The sequence below is a fragment of the Calypte anna genome, chromosome 6, assembly GCF_003957555.1.
Source record: "Calypte anna isolate BGI_N300 chromosome 6, bCalAnn1_v1.p, whole genome shotgun sequence".
Lineage (NCBI taxonomy): Eukaryota > Metazoa > Chordata > Aves > Apodiformes > Trochilidae > Calypte > Calypte anna.
In genome coordinates, this window is record NC_044252.1 from 22,222,995 (window position 1) to 22,244,351 (window position 21,357).

Sequence of the window (21,357 nt, forward strand, 5' to 3'; positions counted from 1 at the left end):
TTCCCTGGATATGACAGTAGGAGAAAGATCTTTCTCCACTGCACAAATAATCCTCATCTGAATGAATGACAGACTGGCAGACTCTATATTCAAGTAACAAACAAACGAAGAGATTTTTCCTCAGTTCTTCTCACATATAATCTCTGCTGAATGTGGATCTGAAACTCCACAACAGCATGTAATCTGGGGCATGTCTAGACTAAGACACCAAGGTTTTTGCTTAAAAAAAACAAAAAATACCAATAACCCCCCACCACTAACAGCCCAAAAAATCTCTTCCATACCAGCTTGAGTTTTCTCACCTTAATCACATTAATTAAATTGTTTTCTGGTAAACTGGAGAATGCTGTACTGGCAGAGGTTAGGTCTTCTCTTGGCTGTTGCTTGTTCACTGTTTCTTGCGTCTGACTTCTAATAAAAGAGACACTAATCTGAGCAATAAATCAACAAATTAGAAGCCCACAAAGGCTTACTTGCATTAACCTGAAGAAAAAAATAAAATCCCTAGGTATTTCACAATGCATTTACATCAAAAGAATCCTCAGTTACAGAGCACACAAACCTATCTATACTTGTACCCAATCACTTAAAATTTTGCCTAGCTATTCAGGGAGCAATTCTTGTTAACCTCCATTAGGAAGGTGCAGGACAAAGGACAATGTTCTGATTTGCTAAACAAAGCCTGCTGGGCAAGGATTTAAAGTTCTGGCTTATTAACTCAACTAAGACCTAAGTTCTAACAATCTAAAGAGTATGTCTTGATAGAAGGGAGAGGAAATAAAGAAGAACCTTCTGAGCCTCTGGATATAAGCAATAAAAGCAAAAGGAAAACACTTACAAAATATCACATTCGTTGAAGTTGGGCTGAAGATGCTGCAATGGAAAGAGAGATCTGAATGCAACACCCATATTGACAAAAACAGCTGACACATCAGCTAGTGAAGGAATCCATGGTTTAGACTGTTCATCACTGATGGAAGCTACAAGTAAAAGAGTACAGATTAGTTTTAAATTTAGTTCTCAGCATTATTCCCTTTTAAGGAAAAATAAGCTCATCAGTCTGCATCAATTCCACCATCTCTCATCTCAGAAGAGTCAGTTCATCAAACAATATACTTATTTTCAGAGCCAGGAGAAGAAAAAAAAGGAGTCTAACAGTATTTTACACTAGACAAACATCTTGCCTATGTAACAGGTGAATTACTTTGAAGTCCCACCAGTTTTCCCCTCACAGCTCAATTTCATCACAAACAGGAGAAGCAAGGAGACAAGATTTACTTCTAAAGAGAATCCTTAAGCTACTGTTCTGGATATAGGTAAAAGGGTGTTACAATGGGACTGGACATGGAGCTAAGATTTGAAACCAGGTAACTGTTCCAGCCTTAATTCTTTGAATCTCTTCCAGCCTTAATACTTTCAATTTTCATTGATCAGCTTGAAAGGTTAATTCAGAAGCTTAATGTCAAACCACAAAATAAAGGAAGCAATATTCTTTTTCATATCAGCTCACAGTTCTATTTCAAACAAGGTTCAAAATATGATCTATTTTGGACAAACCTCAGCAAGTACTTCAAGAGAACTGCATTATATAAACAATGTCACTAATTCATTTACGCCTGCCAGTTGACTTCTGGTCGCTCTGAATAAAGTGAAGACATGGGGAACCCACAAATGGTACCAGGGGAAGTCTTTGAGAGTACAGATAGAGGGCAAAGCACACCAAGTACAAGCAGCAGTATGGTCTGAAGAAGATCCTTGAACATGTTTCAGTGCAAGTGTATGATTCTTTTAACTTTTGCCATTTATCTGGAAAGTTATGCAGTGGTACATGCTGGCTATGAATACATAAAAACCCTCTTGCAGTCCTTAAGCTATGAAATTAATGTCTGCAGCTCCTAAAGCAAAGACGGAGAATAAACTTTTGAGCAGACTGGGCTTCTCTTCAGATCAATTCTATTTATGAAATAACAGAAGTGAGTTTAAAAGTCTTTTTACTGAATGCACTGCTTTGCAAATACAACATGCCAGGACCACATCCTGTGGTACAGCTTGCACACACTCAGTGAAGACCAACTCCTAACATTTGTGCGTTATGTAAGTAACAGAAGAACCCAAATCCATGCCAGAATCATGGAACAGTGCCAGTGACATTTACTTCACCCCCAGCACCTTTCTATATTTCTTAACAGAAGGGAAATGACTTTATTTAGGTGGTCAGCTTTTCATCATTCAAATACTCACCATTTTTTAGTGTTATCTCCATCAATTTATCTAAAATCTGGGTGGACACACAATAGTCAGGATGAACAGACATCACCTGTGGAGAGAAAAGAAACTACACATCAAACACAAGGTTGCATGATGGAATCAGTTTCATTTTAATTAAAAAAATAAACCAACTCTTTAGTAAAACAAAGTAAGAAATAGTAACAGAAAAAAAAGAAACCCCAAAGCTTCTAAAGCAAGGCAGAGGGTACAAAATACTGTGAGTATTAATTACTTCAAGCAGTGCACAGCTTATACGAATAGTTTAATTATTTCCAATACCAAAATGCTCCATGTTGAATCTGCTGGTTCATAAGAAGGTACTGTGGGTTAAGAGAACGGAAAGTATCATGTATCCCTTTGCATCTGTGACCAAAGTGAACTCCTTGATCAGAAGCAGGGGAAAAACAGAGTTAACTACAACCTTTTCCAGACATGGAAAAAGTTGAACATATGCAACATTAAAGAATCAGAGAATTATCAGAGTTGGAAGGGACTTCTAGAGATCACCTAGTCCAACTCTCCCACTAAAGCAGGATCCCCTAAAGCACATTACCACAGGACTGCATCCAGGTGGGTTTTTAGTATCTTCAGAGAAGGGGACTTCAACAGCCTCGCTGGGAAGCCTGTTGCATAGTGCTTCATGCAACATTAAACCAAAACAATGAATTCTTAGTTTCACAGAGAACTCTTAACTACAAAAACATGCGTACAAAGTACAGTTCAGGTTTCCTGGAGCACAACATTAACCCAGCAAAAATATAATCTTTTTCTCCTCTAAGAGCTGGACCTTTTCCTGCTGTGTAAGTGAGCTGAATCGACTCATGCTTCTTCCTTACCAGAGGAACACCAGGGCTCACAAAAGGGGTGGAAGTCAATTTTACTAGCTGGAGGGAAGTACATGGAGGAGCAAAATGTTTCCCTTTTGGCAAGAACAGAAAGCCAGTCAACAGACCAAGGCTGCAACTTTACAAGTGATCCAGCTTTTTTTTTTGTTTCAGGAGCAATTAGAATGTGGGAAATAACCACACTGGAGATTGGAAAGGTAGACTTTTGTAACGAATAATGAGTAAAAAAAAAAAGTAAATTCCTGGGGATTAAGGCACTGACACAGTCATCTCAAAAGCAGATGGCCACCACAATTCATCTGAGAATGGCTCCAGACTTTCCTGACCCACAGCGCACATCAACTTTTTCCAAATTGAATTTACCTGCTAGCACGGGAGATCTTACGATTTACAAAGTGATATATGTAGAAACAATACTTTGCATACTGCAGCAAGTTTGGATTAGGGTTTTTTGATGTTTTTTTTACGGTAGAAGGAAATAAGATTAACATTTGTTTGAGATTTGGTCCACACTCTTACCTCCTGAAACCTCTTCTCACCTGGCATGTACTGTGCCCTTTTCAACTGCACTAACACATATGAAGAGGGACAGGGATGAGCATCTTTGCAGTCACTGAAGTGCGGAGAAAAGTTATCCCTAGAGCTTTACCCCTAGTGACAACCTAAGTATTCCAGACTGAAGAGTAAACGAGAATCCAGAATAAAAGTTTTTTTTATTTGGATTTACCTAATTCTATTTTGATTTACCTAATGTAACAGACTGACATACTTGTTCTGATTATTCCTGCTACAACTGGCTTGCAGGAAGAATATTACACCTGGACAGAGTATAACCACATGTAGTAAGTGTAATAAGTGTAGTCTTACCTGGAAAAGCCACTTTAGAATTGGCACAGGACAAAAGATACAATTGTAAGCAGAACTGAGAAAACCACTGATAACTAAAGAAAGCTGCTGTGTAACACCAGAACTATAAGACAAAGATGGGGGTGGGGAAAGAGAAGAAAAATTAATTAGTGGTTGAATCAGCAGTTTCACAAGAACTTCACCACTATTCAGATTGTCATCAACAGCAAACAAAGATCTGAACATCCAAAGCTGATGTTGTTCTTATGCTCTTAGGTATATGAAATACTATAGTAATTAAATCTTAACAAATGTCTTTTTCTCCAGAATGCTGTACTACATAACTTGGAAATATTTGTATTATTAGATAATAACAGCCTCACGCAAACACTGATTTACACTATTGTACTATGAACCATTATGCCTGTCTACAAAGACAGGATGTTATGCGCAAAGAGACCAGTGAATAAGATTTTTTTTTCACATCCAATAACCTTTATCAACACTTTTAGAAGAGAAAAAAAGGTTTTATTTAAAAAGAAATATTTTAATTACAGAATTTGAAGGCAAACTAAAGCAATTAAAATCTGACAGTCTGGATGTCAGGTATCATAAGCAGCAAAATTAATGGTATCTGGTTTCCCTACATACTCTTCCTTAGGTTGTTCTCAGTATCTACTGTAACAAATAGTTCTGTTGAGAGGTCTGTTTTCTCCCTATACCTTCTACCTGTCTGATGGAGCAAGTGGCTAGGAAGGCATCCATTGCCAACTGCACAGCCAGAACATGCCAGCTGAGCCAAGTGGGAAGAGTGCATAAGCAATTAAATCATAATTGCTTTTCATAAGGGATGATTCGTTTAATTCCTATTCCTCCAGTCACTGATCTACAAGATACTTCTGAAGTTTATATCTTTGTGTCTTCAAAACATATTAAAGAATTGGCCTGAAGCCAAAAGAGTATAATCACAAACATCACTTCCTCAAGAGATGAGGACAAGTGACTCTCCTCTTCACACCTATAATAGCACATACACATGTACACAAAATCTTTTAAGATAAAAAAAAATTCTCTCAGTTTCACTGGTGGAAGTTTGGAATAAAATGCCAACTGAAATAACAAGGATTTCAGTATTTGCACTTGGGATACCAGGCAAAAGTTTGTCTGGCCATTTGTAGCCTAGCAGACTCATAAATACAGAATCCAAACCCCTATGTGTTATAGAACAGCTGTGTATATACAGAGACACACTGCCAGCTTAGTGACTGAATCTAACAGATGTCAGGAATTGTGACTTTCTGCAACCCTCATTAGGTGGAAGTTAAGTCATAGGCCTATTCAGGATGAAAACATGTACAAATCTTTCATGCAACATTAGTAGGTCATATATCAGTTGACAAGAAAGGTTTTCTTTCTGCCTTGGGCTAGTTAAGCTTTTTTTCATTGTAACATTTCACTTCTGTATTTATCTTCCACAAATTTAGTCAGGTTATCAATGATAGCCCAACACGGCAGAAATATAGAAGACATCAGAACACCTCTTTTTTCCCTTGTGTCTCATTTAAAATGTTTTTGAAGAATTCCATGAGGAAAGGAGAGAGCTTCAAGTAGCTGTTCTCTGTTCTGTAAAGCTAATCTGGAAAGAGAATTCCAGGCAAAGGGGGTGAGTCTTGCATACTTAGTAAGACAAAGCTCATGTTGCATGCAAAGATACTAATTTTTATTAAAATTGCTAAAACTGAAAAGTTGTACAAGTAAACACAACAGCATGAAGAAGATATTCTTACCTAAGAAGGAGCTTTTCTATAGGATTTTGAGGGATGAAGTGAAAATTCCTAACATCAAAGTTATGTTCATTAAAGATTTTCCCAGAGGTTGATAAATCAAATATATCTTCTCCGGGGTGGTAGTCAGGTATGGCATGACCTATCACTGAAAATCTCTTCAGAAACTCCCTGTAAAATTAAAAATTGCTTTCATTAATATAAACACTGAGAGGCTAACTGCTGGTTGAGACAGTCATTTTCAGATGATGAACACACTACCATTATATGAAAGCTGAACTGTTAAAATACAGTAGTGTTCAAGAAAAAACACCCAGTCCCAAAAGATTATAAAAATGGTTACATTAAACATACTAACAACAGATGGAAAGAGAAATGGAAAGAGAGATGAGACTGGAAAAACAAAGGATTTAATTAATGACCTGTGCTCTTCTGAGAGATTTTCATCTCCACTGCTATTCTCATCTTCTCCATCCGAACAATCTGTTTCCCTTCCTTGTATGTCTTCCTGTAACTGCTTTTCCAGTTCATCTACCCTGAAATGATAGTAGCAGCAGAACATACCAACATTTAGTACTTACAAGAGAAGGCAACAAAATTTAAGCTCTGAACGTGAACCCAGAAGTCAGTAGCCAACTACACATGGCTAAAGCATGTGAGACATTGCATCTGTGTAAAAATCAAGTACCTTCCTATTCCAAGATACAAAGTGGATGTTTACCAAAATCCAGTGAACTTATAGTGGCACAATCTATCACTAGTTTATCAAAGACAAATACACTCAATCAACTGCTGATAAATTTTTTTGTAATTGCACAAAACTTTGAATCTTCTGGATGGCTTGGGGTTTTTTTAGATCTTCTACTAGTAAGTTGTTAAATAGTATTAGTTGTAGAAATACTCACTACTCCGTAGTATTTTGCCAGCCCAGAGTTACAAGAATCAGATTCTTCAACCAAAACAATAAATCACCCATATATATATATATATATATATATATCCCTATCACCACCACTTACCATTAGTACATATAGCACATTATACTTTTACCCAAAAGTTCTCTTGCAAGACTCGTTAGTTCAGCTCACTGAACTGCATAACTACCCAGATACCAACAGTCCACACAATGTTGGGGAAACCAAAACTGAACTACAAATGCCTCTGAAGAAATTGGTACAGTCAGGCTACATAAATACTTCTATTTCCTGCCTGATCAGCAGCTGCTAGCTGGCTCAGTGGGTCTTGAGGGGTAGACAGATGCATCAGAAAATCACTCATTACTACTTGGAATAAGCCTGTCATTCAGTTTTTACTGTTAAACTGCACTCAGGTCCAGTCAGATGTACATTGGTGGCATCAGCAAGCAAACCTTAGATTGCTGCTACCAAAACTCCATCAGTTTCAAGGAGACAAGGTAAATCTAAGCTCCTGCAACTCCATCCCAAATTTTTCAGAGAAGCTTTAATAAACAAACCTTTTAGATTCTTCTTTCTCCTTTAAGAGATGTTCTAAGCTGTTCACATATGACACCTGGCTAATGACAGGAGGCTTAGAAAGCTGCAAATGAAATAGTAAGAAATTAAAAAAATATCAGAAGTGATCAATTCATTCAGTACTAGACAATAAGCATCAAAATAGAAATCTCTTCCACCTTTAATGGTATTTTATCTGAGGATAAAAATCCAAAGGAGTCCCTGAAAAACAGGATAATTCACAGTTTAGGTTTCTCAGTTCCTTGAAAATTTTATATAGTGGCCAAATCTCTCTGTGATTAATTTTGAAGTAACTGCTTCCCAATGATCTGAACAGGAAAGCAAGTCTCTTCTTCTCTCCCTGGGACTGACCTTCAGCTAACGGTCCCAAAGAGCATCACAAGTCCTCTACCTCACAACTTCATCATCATCATTCACTCAGTCCTTGGGAAACCCCATTCATATGTCTGAGACAAGAAACTCCAAAAATGATTCAGTTCCTCTTTGTTACTTTCAGGGCTCCCTACCAAGAACCAGTGTTTGCTAAATCACCTCCAAAATCATCAGACAAAACAAAGCTTCCAATCAAAAACCTACTGCAATCCCAAATTAAGAAGCTAATAAATACAATGAAAGAAACAAAACAAAACCAACACACACACACACACAAAGAAAGTCTTTACCTCTAGCAAAATTAATTTATCAGTAGCTGGTGTTTTATTCAGCTAGTGGCAGACAACACAAATTTTAAATCTTTTATGGCCATGATTCAGTTCTTTGGACAACCAGTGCCCTTCTGACACCATCATCTTACATTGCAAGTCTGTGAGCTCCTTCATTTTAGGAGAATGCAATGCAATAAAAGCATGTCATCTCATTGGGGATTTTCTATTACCCAAAGGTAATGGAAGTTAGTTTAAGAAGTTAGTGTCTACCTGTTAATAAAAAGCCAATTAATAGAGCATTAATTTTTGTTATTCAGACATATCTTTCTAATGTAATAAGCAGCATTGTGTGGGAAAGCTGAAGACCTCCCACCTTATCTTTTATGTCTTTAATATGTCTGAAAAAACTGTTGAACAACTGAGGAATGAAGACTTCATTCCAATGTGCACATACCCTGCTTTTTACAAGACAAGAGAAGAATACTGCTATATGTAAAAACCATGGTAATGGAAACATCTAGAACAGTTCTTAACTGTTTAATCTCACTTGGCCATTAATTATGCAGAAACAGAACAGGTCCAATGTTGTAATCACATACATATTCCACAAATATTTGATCTAGCCTGCATCTGTTTATCAGTCTCAACCATTAATCATATTAATCATGTAGACATGTTGGTTAAAATGGTGAAATACATATGTAACATAACACATCTGATCTGTAACATTCTTCCGTAATTCATTCTAAGGACACACAATTATGGCTGTTCAACATCTGCCTACAGAGATAGTAACTTAAGACAACACATAAGCCATTCCAGAGATTTAAAAACAGTAGAGGCATGAGAGCATTTATACACATATTCTGCTGATTGGTACCTTAACAGCCTCTAAGAATTTTAACTCCAACCCAGACAGATTCAGTACAAAATCCTTTTCTATAAATGCAGGCATTTCCAACCTGTTTTAACTTTGTCAGGAATGCCACACTAAGTCCTAAGCAGGAGCTCCCTATGTAAAACGTTATTTTACAATAAAAATTCAAAAATCGCTCCTTATTTGACAACCTGTTATTGAACAAATAAACTAACTTTTAAAAACACAGATCTATTCATCACCATAATATCCTGTAAACTGAGATTTAAACATTTCATCTATCCCGTGAGCAGAAATCCATTTTTTTAAATCCTTTCTAAAATACTTCCAATTTCCATGAAATTCAACCTCAAAGAAAACATCACACTTACAGATCAAGAACTTTTACAGATTTTAGACAACCACACACCATGACAAGGATATACAAGTTGCAATCTTTTTAGTGTCTAGATCTAGATTTCTTCTAGTTAATTTCAACACAAGAATCTTACCTGATCAGGCAAATTAAAACATTAAGCCCCACATATCTTTAAATGCAACCTCCTGCCTTTTTCTTTAGGGGGAAAAAGCAAAAAAGAACTTCTAAAACCCACTGAAAGGCATACAGCTGATACAGTCTGGCTGCACAAATCATCTTCCAAACACTCCAAGGACAAGCACAGTAACAAGCACACCCTTTCTCTGACTACACTGTACTGTACGGCATAGAACCCTTATACTGGGTAACCAGTTTTTCAGAGAAATAACTCAAGTTTTCACACATTACAAATGCAAGAAAAAGAAATACAAAAATACAACAACACAACAAAGCTAATGCAATCCTTTGTTTGTTTGCTTTCTAGCCACTTACATGAAGCTCCAGTAATGGAGTCATGGTGTCCTGAGAAAAACTGTCATGACAAGATTCTTTTGGAGTTCCCATCTCTGGTTCAGGTGTTGAATAGAGAATTTCTTGCAGTGGCTTGAATTCTACTTCATCATCGTCATCATCATCATCTAGACTACACTGCAAACTCTCATCTTCACTATCAAGGCAGCTTTTTGATTTTCCATCCAACTTGGACTTGTCTGCACAGGTGCTTTTAACTTTTAGCTCTCCTGAGTGTTGTGAAGACATATGGCCACTGCCCATGCACCCTTCTTTGAAAGCCAAAGAACGGGAAACAGTTTTACCAGTATCTTTCCAGAGAAGCTTCCCAGAACCTTCTGCTGAACAAGAACCAGAAGGACTTTGAGCATTGTATGTTGAAAAACTGTTGCTGGATTGGACACTGCAAGCTTTACTGTGCATACATCTTTCTGGTCTTTTCCCATCTTGCTCCTTCTTTGCATACAATACCTGAGATAAGCCAGCATTCTGGAGAGGAGATTCCACACTTTTTGAATGTGTTACATGGTGGAGAGAAGGCAACGCAGTACTTTTTCCTGAGAAAAAGGAAGGGACTTTTCCAAGAAAAAGCATGAGTTTGCCACCTGCAATTGATTCTCTTTGGTATCCACAACAGAAAGGTGGTTATTTTTATCGGGACTGCGTGCAGCATGTGAAGATGACAAACCTACAGAGGAGGAATTATTTTTCTCAATTTCATCACTTGAGTTGAGGCATTCCTCTGGAAGAGTAGAATCATGTCTAGGTAGAGCAGCAGCCTCCATCAGTTGCAGAACACCACCACAAGTAGACTTTAAAAGGATATTTTTTACAAAGTTATACCTCTTGTTTCTGCGTTTTGCACATGATCTGAACGCAGGGTCATCCAAGCTCGATACATCAGATTTATTTGAACTGTCTGCATCCACACTCATGGCACCACATTTTCTTTTCCCAGGAAGGTCTATTTGTTTGGATCGCCCAGAAGACATCTTGGATCTAAGGCAGCGTGAAGGAACAGACTGGTTCTTCTGCATACCGGCAACCACCTCAGATGATGCTCTTATTGCATTTGGAGAAGATGCCTCATGTTTTGAAACCTGCTTTGGCTTTGGTCGAGATGGATCATCTAGGAAATGTTTAAGAAAAGCATAAAGGACTGTTACCACGTTTAAAAAAATAAACCCATAACATCTTACCATTAAAAAAACCCCTAACTTTCTTGCTAACGTCTGCATTAGGTTTCCTGTTCATTGTTTAAGTCAGTTTTGCCTGAAATTTTTATCAGAAACGACAATACTTCCATTCTGCTTAAACACAGTGGACCACAATTAAGACTTAGCTGACACTGTGCTATTACAATAGTATTGTAACTTACATGGAAATAAACTTAAATCCTTTTGGTTTTAAATCTGCTCAGTAACCACTTCAGAACATTTTTCAGAACATTCCACTAGAATCCATCAGTCTTTGGAAGCAGACAACAGCACAGTTCAGATACATGACTGGAAGGAAATCCTAAAGATTCAATCTTGTATTCATCTGAGTTTTTATAAACTCAGTTCTGCACACAATAGAACAAATTCATCTCATTAAATAGGACAAAAACCAACAAGAATATCAGCTCAACTTTAGTATTTGGTTCAGTAAGAATGTTCTTTTTGGATTAGGCTGGAAGTCAAAATTTCTCGGCTAACACAAATGAGGACTTTCAAAATGGAAGAGAAACCAGAAAATATAATCAGGGATTAAGGGCTTAAGACAAAAGAATATAATGACTTCTAATTAACTTACTAACAATCTGTGTTTTTTTAATAAAATCCCAAATTACTTTTAAACCTCTTCAAGATTGCCATATATTAGAAATAATTTGACTATACAGCAGTAATTTTTTGACAAACAGAAAAATGTAACTTCAATGGAAAAAAAAGAGATACTAAGTGAAGAACCTGATTGTTTAATTAATTCCATATTAGCAGAATTGCTTCTTCCTGAGGCAGTGTCCCTTGAAACAGAATGTGGTATTTTTCTCAAAGGACATCCATTTCCCTAAAAATAACGATGGAGAAAAAGTTAATTGCATACTTTTTAAATTTAGGATGTTGACATGTTACACCAACTGCTGAATCCAGCACAAGACTAAGTTCCACACCCCTCAGATATATGGTAACATACTTCATTGCAAGACAAAACACAGCTGCAAAGATCTCAACAAAACGACTCTCCACAACCCAAATTTTTAGATTTTTTTTTCTTCAAACTGGCCTCTAGTTCTAAACTGCTCCAGTTTTAGGGCCATTAGCAACTTGTGTCCCTGGACTGTATGGCAACACAGCCCAGCTGGCTTTCCTCAAACAAGGCATTAGGAACTTAAGTACCAACATGACAGGCAAGAAAATACTGAGGGAGGGGTTGTAAGGAGAAAAGGAAACACAAGCTAAACAATCTTTATTGTTCCACTCATAGCACATTATGGAGGCACACATAATGATCTTCCTTGCAAGTAACCAGCAAATTTTACTTGTTATAAAAGTTGATATAATTCAACTACATACTTAATAGGATCACTCCCACCTCTGTCTATAAACTCTGGCTTAAGTCAGAAAATCTGAACTGCTATTAACAACAATTTCTAACTAGCAGAAATTTGCCAGGCTGTTCCCTACACTACACTGTAAGAAAACACAAGCTTATAAGACATTCAAGATAAAGACATTTTTTCCTAAAAAATACAATTTAAAGTTACAACTTCCATTGCACTTCCATGTTTGCATCTAATCCAGAATATCTCCTCTGCTTTTAAAACCAGATTTTTTGTTTATTATAAAATAGTTAAGAACCTGCTAACTCAAGCACAACCTAATATTTACAGAGGAGTAGAAAATGAAGCAAAAGTAGACAAAATCTTTTCTTACACCTGAAAAAGGCAGCACCAAGAATCTCATATTACATTGAAACAAACAAACAAAAAAACACACACAATGGGTCACTGATTTCCACCTTTAACAACTCTTCTAAACACACCTGATGTGATACACTTGTTCCTGAGAATGGCTTTACAGGATGTGACTGAGATCGTTTAATTCTATGTTTCTTCTGCTTCCCTTCCCTGCAGAGAGCTTCCAGTGACAACTGAAATTCAGAGTCGGTTGAAGCACAGGGCAGTTTCATAGGAAGACCTGGGTTTTGGCATGTAGAGGTGTTGTTTGCAGTGCCATTATTTCTTGTACAGGCTTTCCGAGTATCAGCTTCTGATGATTTGTCAGAGTCTGAACTACTCTCATCCAGATCCATACAGTCAGTTTTCTGTTCCAAACTATTTCCACAAGACAATGGTGGTCTTGTTACATCCACACACTTCCCATTTCTTCCCTGTTCTGACTTGGTAGTTTTCTCCTTTTTGGCCAAGAAACAGCTGCGAGGGTCTGGGTTAGTAAGTTTTTTAATCACAACTTTTGGGTGCAATGAACCCAGTGCCTTGCACACTCTGACATTCTCTAAAATGTGCACACTGTCCTTTTTCTCCTTAATTCCTCTTCGAAAGGCATTTACCACATAGCTTGTGATTGGTGTTCGGTCTGGCATCTTTCTTCTGAACTTCTTTGGAGAAGATATTTTCTTTTCAAAACATTCACTATGTAAAACTGACCGTCCAGTTCCTGCATCTTTTACATTTCCTCTCTCTGGTGAGCACAACACAGTTCTGTCTTTATAGCTAAGATCTAAGAAAGAAAAGACAAATTATCCACAATCACAGTAATGGAGAAAAGAAGTCTCCTTGCACTGTATTGATATTTATGTCTCTCTCACATGCAACACAAAATTAATTTCCTTAATTACTTAGATTTGCTTGTCACACAAGCAGTATTTCATATCAAAGAATATAATTTATGTCATAAACAACTGAATATAGCTTAAGCATGAGACAATAACTTGAATAACTACATCACTTTATAAAAATTCATTTTAATAGAAAAATTACTTTTTTCAGTTACATTATTTGAAAAAAAATTACATATGCACATTTCTACTTATTTGGTAAGCTGTATAGGTATTGCTGCTCCAGTTTGGAATAGAACTGGACTATGCTTCTGCATACTTGCATAATTAAAACTTATATAAATATCTTCCATTTAGAAAACCCAAATACTTACCTTGGTTTAAAACTGGTTTGAAGAACTCTGTAATGGTCTGGTTTCTGAAGAAAAAACATAACTTTGTCTTTTTAAAAGAACAACACCTAAATGTCCATACAGTGAATTTTGATAAAATTAAAATGCTGCTGTTTATTTCTACATAATTTTTAAATGCCAGATGGTTTTATTTCAGATTGGCTTCATCAGCCAAGCAAATATGAAGACTATACGTCAAGTTTCCCCACACAAAATGTTTCTTTTATCATCCTAGTAAGTCTTAACCATCCTTCCAGCTTCAACTAAGCTTTCTTAAATGGGACCTCACTTGTATCTAGTATTCTAGTTGAGACCTCACCGGTACCTTATGTGGTGATCTTAACAACCTCCCATCTCCTCCGTCAACACAACTGTTCACTCCCACTGTAATTCACTGTAAATTTTTTGTAAGGGGTAATAATGGCAAGCAGCTGACCTTACTAACACCATTCGTGACCAAACCCTCATCAGTGTATTACTAACTGCATTTAAGCCTTAGGTTAAAGTCTGCCTGCAAATTTCTGACAATTTCAACTAGCCCTATAACTTTCTTGTTGTTGTCCAAAACTCTTTAAGCACCATTTGTTGCTTTTTTCACACATCTGGTCCCAGGCTGGCATGCAAATTCCTACCCACACTATTACCAGACTTATCAGCAAAAACTTGTATCAGCACCATCACAAATAAATGCATGTGCAAGTGGCCTCTCTCCCAGCACCCATTACTGGCATCTTCTGGCTTTTAACGGAAACAGCAGTCTACAGCTGTATTATTTTTAAACATACACAACAATTAATAACTTTAAATCAATGTATTTTCTCTAGCAAGTGTAAGTGGGACATGAGAACACCAAGGCATTCCTCTGTGAGTGAATGTCACTTCCAAAAACACAAAAAATGATTGAACATTAAAACACATCAAGAACTACAAACTTGCAATCATCATCTTCTCCCACATGGCAAGGAAGTTCACTGACAACTTCAAGGCTACCCTTATGCCTGTTTTTGAAGTGTCTCCAAGTTCCAACAAAATATTGGTGTGAGAAAGTAAGAATAATGCAGATTTGTTTAATAAGGTCTTCCATCTTTTGCATTCTTTCTGTGGCTTCCAAAATAAAGCTATATTGTTACTGTCTGCACAGCAGTGACTATAAAGGCAAAACATACTCATTCCAGAATGAGCATTCAAGCATCCAGACACAACTGAGCTTTCACAGACTCAATAACCATTTTTGAAGCTCAGGCCAGAAGAACCCACTACTCATTTGTTCAAACTAAACTAAACTGAACTAAACTAAATTCATCCTTTCCATAAACTTATTACGTCCACTATTACATTTGCTAACTAACATGTTTTCTGCATTTTTAGCACCTACACAACTACAAAAAGTTCTTTATATTCACTGATGTGTCTATAACGGGGCAACTGGCAAGCAGTGATGTTTGAGAATACTGCAACTCCATAAAGAGCCACCTGTAGTCTGGTTATATGAGTGCATAAAACTGTCTGTTTGCCTTACCAAACTACTTGTCAATGACTTGCCTCCAGCCTGTCCCAGCTTAATTTGACATGGCCAAAACACATCAGTTCTTCCCACCTACTGAAGCAACAGTCAGCAACTGTCAGTTCAACAGAAGGATCCAAAGCCTAAGCTGCAAGTTAATTCACAGTTACTGCTGTTGCTGACTGATCTGTCTTTCAGCCACAGACCAAGTCCCACTCTGACACCCTGACCTCACCCTCCCACCAAGGTGCTCTCAGGCTTTAAATCTGCAGGGCACTCCCCATGTTTGTGACTCTTTTCTCAGCTGTAAATCCATTCTGCGCCCACAGCTTCCTGCCCTGCCTATCTTTCCAAACCCCTTCCATTTTCCTAACTAGGCAACTGTACTTTTTCCTTCCAGGTTAAAGCCCCACTTGCAATACCAATCACTGTCAACAATCCAAATCTCATCTTCACTTACCTCACTGATTCCTCTCCACACTGGAATCTTTACAACAAACCAAAACTGTAATGTCCTTTTATCTTATTCCTTCTTTCTGCATCCACTACTTTAGAGTGACTGCTAATCTCCCCCCCTGCATCCAGTATCTCAGGGTTCTTTTTCCTGTCTTGTATTCTAAATGAAAGAGCTTTGTAACAAAATTAATAGAATAATCCAGTTATTTGGATTGAAAAGGGCCTTAAAGATCATCCAGTTCCAAACGCCTGCAATGACAAAGATACCTCCCACTAGACAAAGTTGCTTGTTCCATAATTATACAAAGCCACGTACAACACAACAGAGAGAATGGAGGCACTGCTGCTAAAATCAAAAGGTTTGGGGTTTTTTTCTCCTTGGAATAAAAGTTTAACCTTAAATGGAGAGCAATTTTTTGTCTTAATACTATTTCTTTAAAAGCGCTTATCCACTGATGTTTTCTACTTTGCATTCTACTGCTTTTGGAAGAACAAGTAATAGGAACTGTCCAACTAAATCAGAATAATAGTAAGCACTGTACTGTGTATCAGAAAAGGAAGTGTACTAGAAACTTCAATCAAAACCATGGGTGGAAAAAAAAGAAGGCACGTGATACAGTAAAAGGAGGAGCAGGTGAAAGTACTGAGCTTTCCAACATTCTTTTCACATGAAACTACAACAAGATATGTGTTTTTCTACCTCCACAGGACCATAGCTGCTTACAGACTATTCATAAGTGGATTTCCACTAGTGTTTTAATAAGCAGTGAAATAATGAGCCCTAAAAGAATCAAAGACAGAGCAATGATAATTGCTAATTTTTTTTTCTTTTCTACGTAACATGAAAGTCACAGTTGTTTAATGTACCTTTGTAAACAACTGGGTAGCTCTGGTTAATGGTGTTCAGCAAAATCTTCATTAAAAATTATTTGACCATTTTTTGCACAATCTCACCTGACACAGCAGCAAGACCACTAAAAACCCAGGTAAGTCAGAACCACAAACACATAATCTCACTTGACAAAGAAAAAACATAGGCAGCTAGGAGGCATACCTTTCAACTCTTTCATAATTAAGGGCACAACCTGCATGAAAGAGGGAAAGTTATGCTTTCACTTGTTTAAAAAGACAACCCCTGAGTATTTCTTAGTTAGTAATTAGTATTTACAGCCACATCAGTGGTTTCTCTGCCTGAATAAAAACTACTTTTGGAAGTCTGTGCTGGCAACACTAGCAATAGTGCAGCGAAAGCACCGCCACACAACACTGGAATGAACTAGAAAACATACCCAGTATTTGACCAAAATCGGTCTTTTTGATAATTCTAACACAACCAAAACAGAGTAGTCCCACTTCCTTGGGAAAAAGAAAGAAGTGAAACTGAACTTTTACCTTCTCTCTTTCCTTCAAACATCAGGGCTATGAAAAAAGATGTTAATTATGATTTGCCTCACAGTGCAAGAAACAAAACTTACTTAACTCATCGACCTGACAAGCCTCACCCAACCTTTAGCAGCATCTGGATTTCTGCTTGGTAGAAAGACTGTCACTGGAGACGTTGTCTTCCATCACCGTTAGCAGTGCAGCTCAGAGCTGTGAACCAAAGCCGTCCCCAGGGCCGAGCTGCTGAAGCTCACCGAGCTCCACAGGGAGGCGGTGGCAAACCCCGGGCAGGAGGCGGGAGGACAGGTGAGTACACGTGGGAGGACCGCGTATTTTGCGCGATGCGCTGAAGAAACTAGTCAGCAGCTGCTTCAATTTATTTATACCCTGTCAGGTTCATGGCTATCAAGACACCTTTCACAACAAACTACCATCAACCCCTCCAGGGCTGCCGAGTACACTGAGGGGGCACCTGCCGACCCTGGGGGCTGGCACAGCGCTCCGATCCCTGACAGCCTCACACCACCATCCAAGCCTGGCCAGGGCTGAAAGGCGGACACCAAGCACAGCACGGCCAGGCTCCCGCAACCGCCAGCCCTGGGCAGCGAGACCCCAGCCCCCGGCCATGGCGCCAGCCGCTCCACCCGGGCGGGGCACACCGGAACCGCTCCTCCGCCCCGGGAGGAGGCCCGCTGAGTGGACCCGGTGCCTCGACGGCCGCGACCGCCTCCCACGCTGCCGTCCGCCCCTCACCCACACCCAGCCGGTACCTGAAGTCTTGGGACGCCTCTGTGACCGCGGCCGCCGGCGTAAAATGGCGCCGGGACCTGGTGACGGGTGGGCCCGGCGATGGCACGCCCACGCGGAGCGGCCGGGTCATGGCGCGGGCGGCCTGGATCACCCTGCGCGGCGGAGGGAAACGGGCAGACCGGATGCTCCCGGCACCATAGCAAAATCCGCGGGCTTGAGCGACCTTGACCCCGTGGGTGCGGGCGGGAGACTACGGGGACGGGTTTTCGGTGTTTTGCTTTTTGGGTGTTTTTTGCTTTGTTTTTTCTAAAGGCTCAGCCTCTGATTGGCTGAGCTGGCGAAGGAGTAGCGCCTCCCGTTGGTTCTTTGCCGGCGGAGGCGGGACGGGCGGACTGAGCGCGGTGGTGAATGGCTGCGGAGAGAGCGGGCGGTGGGCGCGTCCTTCCGCGGCCGGAGCAGGAAGGGCGGTTTGGCGCCTTGGTCTCCTGCCACTCAACGCCCCGCTCCCCATTCCCGCTCTCTGATTGGTGCTCACAGCGCAGGCCCCACCCCCGCGCGAGGGCCAAGCACCGCCCGGCTCCTTCCAGCCGCTGCCTCGGTCCCGCACGTCGTGGGCCCTCACGGCGGCTCCGCCACTCTCGGCTTTGTGGGGGGGCTGCGGCTGCCCCTATCCCCAGGGATAGGGATTGCGGGGATTGCTGGATTCACCCGCAAGCACAAGTGTCCCGTGAGACAGACCGTCAGGGACCAATGCGCTGCGTGTCTTACAGCTGTGGTAGGAGGGTTACAGGCTGCAGGTTCCATCTCCACAGGCGCTTCAAGGTCTTAGGAGGCTAAAAAGTTGGGAAGGGAGTAACTTTTCTGAAATTGCCCACTGAAATCATGACAAAGGGGAGATTCTTGAGGAATATCACGCATTAAGCAGAGGCCTGACATAAGAGCCTTGAAGAGATCCGTGACTCAGGAACTAAGAGGACTCCAGCTTGCATACCTTAATAACTATTAATCTCCTGAAGATTTGCATTCTTGGGAGATGACAAAGGAAACACTGTGCCTCAAGGGCATGAGGTCTGCAGAACTCAACAGAAACTAAAGAGGGCAGGGGGAGATGGAGACCACCAGCTCAGAAATGCCCTCTCCTCAGTCATGACCACTGCTCACTGAACACGTGTCTTGGTTTAGAAGGACGCTGTGCATCTAAACAGGAGTGGTCAAGTAACCAGTGGGACTGGTAGTGATGTTATAACCAGTAAGTGTAAATAAAGGTGTATCTTGGTATCTTGTAGGTGTATCTTGTATCTTGCTAAACGGGATAAATACACCACAGCTTTTTGTATGGGGTGTTGCTAGCTTTGTGGATGTAACACCTAGCATGCTTTTCTGTGCAGAACTGGAATAAAGAAATACCTTGGCTCCATGTGTAGGTCAGATTATTGCAAACCATTTAAACAGAACCAATTTTGGGACAACAAAAACAGCAGGCACACTTCCCCATTCACAGCCTGCTGGCAGCTTCACCCCATACCTCACTTCACCCCTAGCCTTAAAGTTCACTCTTTGTGTGATGGCTTTATGTGCCTCACTACACTTTGTCCCAAGGGTCTGAGCCAAAACCCGGACTAGATGACCCAAAGATCCAGATTTGCAAGTCTAGAGAGTACTGTCATCAATAGCATTCTATGCAAATTTACATCACTAGTCTATAAAAATTAGCAGCATCAAAACATCTTCACAGCTGTAGCTCCAACAGTTAAAGCAGATACAAGCTAATCCCTGCCCTTGGTCTGCAGAAATAGGTAACGTGAACAGAGCTTTCTTCATCACAACAGTGCTCCTGAAGGATATCTGGGGCAGTTCATGCTGTAATTGGCTTTGGTTTTGTTCATTCTACCACACTAAGAGTGGAGATGACCAAAGCCACTTTTCTGTTTTTCTTGTATCCAGGAGCACCATGAACTCAAGGAAAAAGGAAAGGAGGGACCCATGTGATGTCTCCCTGCCTGAAGTATGCTGGCCTGAAGCATGACAGCAGAAGTAAGAGCATTGCAGAACTGAAAGCACAGGTCAAAATAGGAAACTACTTTTTGAGCATCTGAAGTGCCTGAGTCTGTCATGTACTTCATCCCTCTCTCTCACCCTGCACTGTCCTTCAACCTGTTTTTCAAACGCTTTCATCCCTGTAATTTACGATGTCTTAAACCCAACCTCAAAAGAGTAAAACATTTCTTGCCATTACACCATTTACCTTGCTTTAACTCACCCTACACACATTCTGTCTTCAGCTGCAAGCTTTATGCCCCAGGGACCATCTATGACTAGTGTGTAGGAAACCCAGCAGTAGGGGATTCCACCGTTCAGCAGGACACTTAGAGGCACACAAGGACACTCAAATCCATGTTTGTGCTTGGCGCAGCTTCCTTGAGCAACAAATTAGTAGTTGGACTTGCTGTCATACAGTTTTGCTTGAAAAGACAATAATGTGCATTTTAATTACTGTTTAATAATGTGTTAAGGCAAACTTTCATGCCCAGTGTTAGCCAGGAATTTCATAAATACTTTAATTTCACATTGAAGGAGCAGATGAAATTAAATATAAACATTTGCTTTACCTTTTGGTTTAATACAAAATTCCAGTCGACCTAGCTGTGTGTTAAGTTACATGAACTAGAAATGTAAAGAGTAACAAAAGGGCACAAAAGAGTCAGATGCAGAGTGTACAAGTTTGCAGGAAATGCAGAGACCCCAAGCAGCTCCCATGCTGCACTGGTGATGCCCAAGTAAAGCCATTTCTCATAAGGAGCAGGCAGCAAGGATACAAAATCCAGTAATTTTCTAAATATAATAATTTTGTTTATAATGGCCTACTCATGGCAAGTGTATGACATATAATCTTTGTGGAAAGTATTATGGCACTGAAGACAGCAGAGGGGAAGTAAGAAAAAGTGCAGCAGCTGTAATGTTGTAGGTTGGTTTTTTTCCCCCAAGCAGGAAGATTGTGTAAACACAGACACAGTTTTTTTAAAAAATAGATACCCTACAGCAGTCCCCAGTTTCAATTAGGCAACAGCAGCCACTAGGTATACAAGTACCTCAATCAGTAAGTGATCATAACACTCAAACTACATTTAAATTTAAGTAGAATAACTCTTATCCCCACAGATAAGTTTGCTCAAGAAAGAGGGAATCTTACTTTTCCTGACAATTTGGAAGCACTTTGCTGCTTACAGTTCCCTTCCTCCAAGTTCTGCAAGCTACAAGACATCTCATGACTGGCTTTGAAGAGACTGAAAAATCATTTTACTCCTGCCCAATCCCATAGTATTGATTTTTATTTTGTATTAGTCCTTCCCATCATGCAGTCTGAACATTCACAAATAACAAAAAATTTTGAAAAAGGAAAAATCTAGGAAACTTGTTAAGGTTTTGCAAGTAGATCTGGAAGTATACTGGGGGTATTATGCCAGATA

General features: G+C 39.6%; 1 protein-coding gene across 1 annotated transcript in view; it reads right to left on the reverse strand.

Annotated features, from left to right (window-relative positions):
• The window catches only part of SLF2 (SMC5-SMC6 complex localization factor 2), a 29,138-nt gene extending 10,995 nt beyond the window's left edge, over window positions 1-18,143 (reverse strand). The window contains 13 exon segments of the mRNA XM_030453536.1: window positions 303-411; window positions 839-980; window positions 2,242-2,317; window positions 3,981-4,083; window positions 5,747-5,914; window positions 6,166-6,279; window positions 7,218-7,300; window positions 9,608-10,179; window positions 10,182-10,754; window positions 11,575-11,674; window positions 12,650-13,347; window positions 13,780-13,823; window positions 17,911-18,143. Of these exon segments, the coding sequence (XP_030309396.1) occupies window positions 303-411; window positions 839-980; window positions 2,242-2,317; window positions 3,981-4,083; window positions 5,747-5,914; window positions 6,166-6,279; window positions 7,218-7,300; window positions 9,608-10,179; window positions 10,182-10,754; window positions 11,575-11,674; window positions 12,650-13,347; window positions 13,780-13,823; window positions 17,911-18,020 (2,892 nt within the window). The 5' untranslated portion in view covers window positions 18,021-18,143.
• Between the last annotated feature and the right edge of the window lie 3,214 nt (window positions 18,144-21,357).